The sequence below is a fragment of the Oratosquilla oratoria genome, chromosome 18 (genome assembly GCF_046742065.1).
Source record: "Oratosquilla oratoria isolate Oo_2021 chromosome 18, ASM4674206v1, whole genome shotgun sequence".
Lineage (NCBI taxonomy): Eukaryota > Metazoa > Arthropoda > Malacostraca > Stomatopoda > Squillidae > Oratosquilla > Oratosquilla oratoria.
The window spans coordinates 39257702-39267368 of NC_134794.1; the positions used below are offsets into that span (position 1 = coordinate 39257702).

General features: G+C 36.6%; 1 protein-coding gene across 6 annotated transcripts in view; it reads right to left on the reverse strand.

The window, feature by feature from the left end:
- Positions 1 to 943: 943 nt before the first annotated feature.
- LOC143035161 (photoreceptor-specific nuclear receptor-like) overlaps positions 944 to 9667 on the reverse strand; it is a 69249-nt gene continuing 60525 nt past the window's right edge. For all 6 annotated transcript variants that reach the window (XM_076201804.1, XM_076201801.1, XM_076201800.1 and 3 more), the window contains 2 exons: positions 8481 to 8551; positions 944 to 4647 (listed from right to left, as the gene is read on the reverse strand). In XM_076201804.1, coding sequence (XP_076057919.1) covers positions 4471 to 4647; positions 8481 to 8551 — 248 coding nt within the window. In that variant the 3' untranslated portion in view covers positions 944 to 4470. The remainder of the gene's footprint in view (positions 4648 to 8480; positions 8552 to 9667) is intronic.

Sequence of the window (9667 nt, forward strand, 5' to 3'; positions counted from 1 at the left end):
TCTTTTTAACTCTTCTATTTCTTTAGTTAGGGTTTGGTTCTCCTTCTTTAACTCTTCCAATTCATCAACTCTGCGCTATCCGTGTAAGTTGACCGAACCTACTTTCCCAGTGTTTGGTCATTTTCTCTAGTTTTTCTTCTAGACTTGCTAATCGGGGGAGGTTGGCATCCCCCCTCATTAAATCCATGGAAATTATTATTTTCTCTTTCCATTGTGTTGTTCTTATCTATATTTCTAACTTTAATGCTTTTACTGATATTTTCGATTTCCCTTGTGTCGTCAGCAGACCTCTTGTTTACATTTTTTCTGCTGTCAGGGGGAGCCCGTTCGTCTCCCTCCTCATCTCCTTCCATTTCCCTCAGTAATCCCTCCCCTTCTCCCCTTTCATTACCTTCCCTACTAATACAAAAAGGTACTTCCTCGTAGTTGAAATCCACGAAAATTGCGTTTTTCCCCCCAGAGTTTCAATCTTCGCCGTTAATCCGACGATTGTGTGTGTGTGTGTATTCACTTGGTCACTTGGTCTTTGGTCTTTGGATCACGTGTTTTGACTCGTGATCGACAGCTATTTCCCTCCTGGAAGAGAGCTCAGAGCTCGTAGGTCCGATCTATGGGTAATGCTATGACCTTATACACACACACACCCTCAACTCCCCGCCCACGAGAGTTGGAGTAACACCCCTCAGCGCTGCGATACTGATATTATTTCAGCCCCGGGCGAGAGTCGAACCCGGACCTCCGTAGTGGCAGGCCAGAGCTCTAACCACAGCGCCATGAGAGGTGTGTGTGTGTGTGTGTGTGTGTGTGTGTGTGTGTGTGTGTGTGTGTGTGTGTGTGTGTGTGTGTGTGTGTGAGTGTGTGTGTGTGTGTGTGTGTGTGTGTGTGTATTCACAACAATAGAAGAAAACTAGTCTAGGCAGAGGTCATGAATAAACAAGAGGAATATATTTAAGATGGATTTTATTGTAACAAAAAACAAACATGAGCATTTAAACTTTATGATACAATTTGGTAACCAATGATTACTTGAAAGCAATCCTCTCCCTTAACTCTGACTAGACGTACTGGATTTGCAAGGATTGACTGGCGAAATCGTCCAGATCGGGATGACCTCGTGCTATGAAAACAAGCTTAGAAGTAATGGAAATATTCTAGTGTTCAATCAGAATATAGTTCTGATGATGGCTATATAAATGCATTTCTAGTATATTTCTAGATCAAAGGTTACATTTCTAGTAAGTAATATGTAATCACATGAGGTTGCTAATTTAGTATAGTGTTTTGTTTTAGGCTCCAGTGCTGCTGGACTGAGTTTACATTGCATTCATGATGAGAGACACTTCCACTGCTATTGCAAGCTGTTACTGTCTCTCTTGGGCAAGGGATGGTTGTGCAATGTCACAGCCTGACCTGTGAGGGTAGTGGCTGTCAATCACATGTTTAGCACGTGATCAACAATGCAGTGTGACTAGAAATGCAGCTTTTTGCCTTGAAATGTGTTAACAAAATAACAACGATAATAATAATGATGATAATAACAATGATAATAATAATAATGAGGTTGGAGTATTGATAGATTTTGAAGATGGACAGCAAGGGAGATGCCTCTCTCCCACGTCCATCTCGCAGGACCATAACTTCCAGGTACCTTTTTGGTCCCTCCAGAATAGGAGCACCATCATCAAAACTGGATTATGATTTGACTAAGAATATGAATGAGAATTAGTATCTGAATAATACTTAAGGAATTAAAAATCTATGTATGAACATTAAAGTTAATCAAATACATTATCAATCCTTTTTTAGGACGACTGCCGTGGTATTCACCAGTTATTAAAGCTAAGGGACGAGGCAACACAAAGATATATAAAAAAATGGAAATAGGAATTACATTCTCGAGTGAAAATTCAACAACACGTACACACAGACACCAACAAACGCATGCTGGGATCCCAGGCCAATAGGTAGCTACGGCGCGGTGTGGCAACATAAGTCAAATTACATATATGGCACAAAGAACCGGTATTGACGTATATAACACCTGTGTCAAGATCGAGCAGAGTGAAGAGATATATACAAAGAGGAGTGCACTTTCATCTAGGTATATCTTACTCATACGTCTGTAAATAAAATATTCGGAATATTGGTTCAAAAGTCGTTATGTCTAATGCACTTTGGAGTTCTTATGAAATCTCTTTGTTTGTGCTAAGGTGGTGGCACGCTACACTAGCAGGCTACTCATTCTTGCTACTGCGTTTGAGTAGAAACGACTTTGGTTGCAATCTTTTGTTTTTTTTCAAATTGCCAAAAGTCAAATACACTCTTGCGTCATATAATGAGAAGCTGAATGACGAGATAAGAGAAGTTAAACCTAAAATACGAATGTTAGACAGATTGTTGAGATGCTCTTACGGAAGTCTAGAATATTGTAACCGAAGTCGTTTCTGCTTAAAGAAAGTAACAAAAACAAGTAGCATGTTAGCCTTTTGTGCCGTCACCTTTACGGTATTGATCCCAAAAGCATTTAGGAATTTGACTGGAAATGATTCGTTGAGGGGTATTGCTCAGTAAAGTTATATTGGATTACGCACATAAACTGTGTGACTAATACAAACTAAGAGTAGGTTGTAAGTCGGACTTACGACTAGGGTATTAGAGATATGTCATCTTACAAATGTTTTCACAACATTTGACTAGTCTATTATTGCAAATATTTATCTTTTTTTTCATTTTTATTCTTATATAGTTTTGTTTCTGGAAAAGTACGTCACTGGTTATATGTTTTGAACTTTTTTTTTTCCCCCAGTGGTCAAACAAATATCAATTCATGTCGAAAAGATGATGTTGTTGAATGAGCCATCTTGTTTACGAAGGAGATACAAGGCAAGTGTCTAGATTTTTTACAAAATTTCCTAGAACTACATACATAGCAAATTATCTCCCAATTTTATCTTAACATGTGTTAAGTGGTATACGCAATATCACAAAATTTAATTCAAATAGGACCAATTATCATGGTCTGCTTATATAAATGACCAATTATTATGATAAGTATCAACGTGAGACCGTCTAGCCCTGTACTATTCCATTGTGGTCATAATCAGTCGATTATATCTTCAGTCCACTGAAGTTGTATTGAGTACAATCACGAGGAAATTTTTTGACTCGCGCTACGATTTTTGACTCGCGCTACGATTTTTGACTCGCGCTACGATTTTTGACTCGCGCTACGATTTTTTTCCATTACGAGATATATATTTCCAATGTAGTATTTAACTCAGGTGGGTCAAAAAATTCCTCGTGACTGTGCATATGCAAAATTAAAAGGTCTTGTTTGGAATGTAGAAATAAGTAAGAAGATAGGATCAGGAAGAAAGGCATTTTCCTAGTTTGATGTCTTGGTCATGTAAGTGACCAGTTGTCTCGACTCTGTCTTGCCACTGGTTGAAGATAGGTAGGGATGAGAAAGTGAGGCTGACGATGACACTGTGCAACTCGCAACGTCTCCTTCACTTTCATCAAAGTCAAGCGCAAGTCATGACTTTGGACAAGCCAAAGTTATGCTCATCTTCACAGATGAAGGACGAACATTGGATATCTATATGGTGACACAGTGGTGGGCAACAGTCCTCTGGCCCTCCCATATATATATATATATATATATATATATATATATATATATATATATATATATATATATATATATATATATATATATATATATATTTATGCAGTGGACTAAGTCTCCTTACGCCAAAATGTGGTCATAAAGTAAAAATTGATAAGGTCCAGTCCCGGGAACAAGTGTCAGCCCCTTGGGTTGCACCTCCAGATGAAGATGAGAAAGGATATTGACTGATTATTTTTTATTTTATTTTATTTTTTTAAGTGGGGGAACGGGGAGATGGATCTTCCTGATATACAGGACAGGACTAACAGATACTCATCGTTGGGCTGCAACATATTAGATAAAAATGAACAGTTTTGTATGAAGATGGCCATTCTTTTTCTGTATGTATTATGAATACAATTAAGATTGTATATGACGGTAAGGGAATTTCACCTGCAGACACTTGCTTATGAAGACGATGTGCAATGTAAATAAACGCCAGTCCAGTGAGAGTTCTAAAGGGCCATTTACACGGTCAAACGGTTTGTCAAACCCGGTTCGTCAAACAAGCGTTTGAAGTGATGTTTGACCGTGTGAATGGGGTATTTGGTTGTCAAACACGTTTGTCAAACGTGTTTGACAACCAAATACAGCATTCACACGGTCAAACATCACTTCAAACGCTTGTTTGACGAACCGGGTTTGACAAACAGTTTGACCGTGTAAATGGCCCTTTAATCTCCACTTAAAAAAAAATCATCTTCTCTCATTTACTACTAATCAAACGTATACGTTCAGCATTGCAATTAAAAAAAAATGTATCAGAATATGAATTAACTGATATTGTGATTTTGTGTAACCTAGCTGGACTTGAACATATCACACAAGACGCGCTCGATCGGAGTGTTCCCGACGGTTTTCTTGAAGAAGATCTCTTGGATGGCTGAGGAGGACACGCCTGAGAGAGCTGGCAGGAGAAGAAGCAGCTTTCCTGCTCGAACTCTGGCTGCTGCAGGAGGGTGGCGCGTCAAAAGGTACTGGAACAAAATATATCAAAGAAAAAATAAACTTAAGTAAAGAATAGATATATTGATGAATAAACAAGAGAGTATATATGCATATACATACATATATATATATATATGTATATATACATATATATATATATATACATATATATATATATATATGTATATATATATATATATATATATATATATATATATATATATATATATACATGTATATATGCAACAAAAACACTAGGGACATATGTTTTATAAATGCAAGGTAACCACTTTAGAAAATAAACAAACGGAGGAGAGCGCTTTCGTATATTACATATTCAGTGTAAATTACAAAGAAAGATGGTACAGCAAACATAATATAATATGACAACAGCATAAGGAACTACACTAGGAAAGGTAGTGGACGAATTGTCCGGGCGTGGGTTACAAGTCCAGCATTCTTATATTTTGTAATTATTGTCTATTTCCTTACAAATATAATTATCTATCTTATACAATCCTAAGTTAAGGTTAAAGTTGTTATCATTTGTAAATTTAATCAGACAACTTTCAATTAAATTTCTTTCCCAGTTGATAGGGTGATTAAAAGTGCTTAAATGTATAAAGATGGCACTTGACTCAATCCCATTTTTGACACATTTCTTGTGTTGTTTTATACTAACAGAAAGATCTTTTGCCGTTTGGCCGATATACAATTTATCACATAGTTTGCAAGGAATTTTGTACACACAGCCTTTTTGGCAATTTTTAGAATTATTAATTAGGTATTGTCCCTACCTGCTCACCTCACTACTTTTCTTTAAATACATGCTTTTCTCCACTCTGCAATCACATCTTTACTGTATCTTTATGTAGTCGAATTAGAGCGGTTCCTTTCGAATAGATCTCTTCTAGAATTCTTACGATCTGTTCGTTTGTACCCTGCTTGCGTAGCGAGTTTAGTATTGCTATTTATTCTACTGAGTCAAAGGCCTTCTCGTAATCTACAAAAGCTAAACACAGAGGTATATTGTATTCTGTAGTTCTCTTGATTAGTTGGTTTACCGCCTGCAAATGGTCTAGAGTCGAGTATCCGCTCCTAAAGCCTGCCTGTTCTCTCGGTTGGTTTCCATCTAAAACTTGACTTAGTCTATTTGTAAGGATCTTGGAGAATACTTTATATACGTTTGATAGCAAGCTAATCGGTCGATAGTTACTAAGGTCCTTCTGGTCTCCTTTTTTATGAAGCAAAATCGCTATAGCATTGCACCACGCATCAGGAACGCTTTCTTGACGGAAACTCTGGGTTTACAATTGAGCTAATCTAATATGAACTAATTTTCCTGCGTCTTTCAACAGATCTATCGATATACCATCTTCCCCAGGTGCTTTTCCTCGTTTCATAATTTTTAGGGCAAATTCTACTTCTTCTTTTGTAATCTCTGGTACAGTACTAACTAACGCCTGCACATGAATTTACTGACTCAACTACGGTCTTCGACGAGTAAAGCTCTTGGTAAAATTCTTCTACTGTTTTTACCATTCTGTCCCTACATTTAATGATTTCTCCTTTTCTATCTTTCAAACATATCATTTGCTGTCTTCCTAAAGCATGTCTGCGCTCGGTCACTTTAATAATTTTACCTTTCCGAATAGTTTCCTCTATTTCATTCATGTTTCATTTTCTTTTCTCTAATCTTTGCCTTTTAGTTCTACTCATTCTATTTCGTCTTTTCTGCTTTTAATCTGCAAGGTCATTCTTTTAATTAGGTCATTTGTAGCTTTGGAGTATTTCTTTTCCCTAATGATATTCATTAATTCAAATTAATATCTTCTGCTTATTATCCTATCATCAACCTTTGCAAGGCTGATTTTCTCTCTCAAAATTAGTTTATTTCTCTCTGGTCTGAAATTGAATTTAGCTGTGCAACCTACCATTCTATGGTCACTACCTATGTTTACTTTATTCATGACCGTAACACTGTCAACACTTTTGCTCTCATCTCCCAATATGAAGTCTATTTCGTTCTTTGTTGTTCCATTTGGACTTCTCCACGTCCATTTACGACCTACACGCTTTTGGAAGAAAGTGTTCATTATCCTCATGTTGTAGTTCTCTGCAAAATTGACCAACATCTCGCCTCTGTCGTTTCTTTCACCTACTCCAAATTTCCCAATGCACGTCTCATCTCCCATTTTCTTCCCTACTTTAGCATCAAAGTCTCCTATTACCAACGTATACTTACTTTTTTCTTGATCCATTACTTGACTTAAATCATCACAGAAGGACTCAATTTCATCGTCTGAATTCTGTGAAGTTGGTGCATAAACCGTTCAGGTTTATGCACCAATATCTTTAGAGTGTACCTTTTACACAGCCTAGTCACAATCCAAGCTACCCTGTCAGACAGACTACTGAATTTGACTACGTTACCAGCAACCTCTCGATTGATCAAGAATCCTACTCCACTAGATCTTTCTTTGTCTTTACCTCTATAGTAGAACAGATTCACTTTATTCTCTATTGTTTCGACAGTGTCTTCTCCAAAGGGAAAATGGTACAGGTAACTGGGCGTACGGTACTTATATATATATCTAGCGGATCATCTAGCGTGTCGTCTTGGAATGGAGCTCGCTGATTGGTCTATTTGTGCCCCTGAGATAACCAATACGGCCGATGCGCGTGGTAGGTTTACAAACCCATCTCTGTGATTAGCTGTTACTGCTAAATTGATGTAAGCTGCTGCTATAGATTCTCTTGTTATTTTTTCCATCCCATTGTGAAGTATCTCTACATTATTCCAATTGAGTAAATGGCCGTGGTTCATAGCGTGTATTACTAACGAGTTAGATGCTCTGTGGTGTCGCATGTCGTTCTTGCGTTCATAGATTTTTCTCCGATTTCTCGAGACGTTTCGCCCAAGTTCGCCTCGTGACGTTTTGTCAAAGTAAGTTCTTCCCGAGAATCAGGATAAACATAGTACACTCGCCATGGCGAAAGATAAAGGATATCGTATCCAGAAAAATAAACACAGAAATAAAGAACGAAGGCATGCGTAATATATAAAACTCCCTGTGGTGGATGCGACGCAGCTTACTTCGGCAAAACATCACGAGGAATCGGAAAAAGAATCAATAAACACAAGAACAACATGCGACTCCACAGAACATCTAGCTTGTTGATAATACACGCTACGAACCAATTCCATTTACTCAATTTGAATAATGTAGAGATACTTCACATTGGTACAGAAAAAATACAAGAGAATCTATAGAGGCAGCTTACATCAACTTAGAAGTAACAAGTAATCATAGATAAAAGTTTGTAAACCTAACATTCGCTTCGGCTGGATTGGTTATCGCAGGGGCACATACAGACCAATCATCGAGCTCCATTCCAAGACGACCCGCTAGATGATCCGCAAGATAGGTACAAAAGCAGCGCATGCTCAGTTACCTGTACAATTTTCTCTCTGAAGAAGAATACTCTATCGAAACGTTTGAGAATAAAGTGCATCTGCTCTATCCTGGAATTTCCCTACGCCACTCTCTCCATTCATTTGTCTTTACACTTGTCGAAATGTATGTATATATATATATATATATATATATATATATATATATATATATATATATATATATATATACATATATATATATATATGTATATGTATATATATATATATATATATATATATATATATATATATATATGATGAGTGAATAAAAAAGTAAATACATATATAATAAAAACCAACGGAGAAGCCTGATAGTGATAGACAATGTTTTACTATAAAATGGTTTTAAATCAACCGGAATATATTAATTTATCACTATTTCATTATCTATTCATTTATGCTTACCTCATGCAACATAAGCTGAGTCTGGTCCTGCAGCACTTCGACGCCATAACCGTCTCTGAGACCCCGGGCCTCTGCAGCATAAGATCAGCATAAGCAGACTTATAGAACAAGACATTTATTTACAAAATTCTACAATCCTATTTACGATATTAACCATTTTAGGTCAACATCAATGAGCTTAGAAAGATCAAGAAAGTTTTAGGTTGATGTTCCAAGTACTAAAGATGATAATAGAAATAGTAACACAACAACATAATAATACAATAAGATAATAATGTTCATGATAAAAATATTGATATGTTATGAATAATGTTCAATACAAACTCAACTCGTACTGTACATGATATGAACATATACCTGTGTTGAAGAACAATGTAAACAAGTTCTACTGAAGTATATGGTATGAACACATAATGCATGTGTCAAAGAATACAAGTGAACAAGTTTTGTGTACCATAACATAAATACAGTGTAAAAGTACGTATGTACTATATAACATAACCAGGAGAACGTAAGAACACAGGAATAGAGGAGACTGCAAGAGACCATAAGGCCTAAACTAGAAAGTTCCATATCCATTACCACCTATCATCCCCATCCATTGTTATCTAATCTTCTTTTAAAGCAACCACTGGTTTCAGCACTTACTACATGGTTACTACGTCTATTCCATTCGCTAACCGCCTTGTTGGTAAACCAGTTCTTGCTTATTTCCTTCTTAAACCTAAATATGTCCAATTCAAACCTATTACTATGAATCCTCCACTGCTGTGTTAACATGATAACCTTGCCTGCATTACTCTTGTTAAAGCCCTTGACTCATTTGAATACTTCTATTAGATCACCCCGCACTCTTCATCTTTTCAGAAATTGTAAGTAAAGGAGACGAAGTCTGTGTTCATAAGGTAAATTTTTATAATTTTGTTCAGTCCTCTCTGTAGTGATTCTAGTGAATTAATATCCATTCTATAGGACGGAGAACAAAACTATACCGCATGGTCAAGGATGAGTCTAACTATCGCTAGATAGAGTTTAATAACTACATCTGAACTTTTGTTTGTAACCGTCCTAGAAATAAATGCTAATGCTCTGTTAGTTCTATTCCTGGCAATAATGTATTTCTAGAATTTAAGGTCAGGACTCAATAGCACTCCCAACTCCTTTTCACTTTCTGTTTTCTCTAAAAT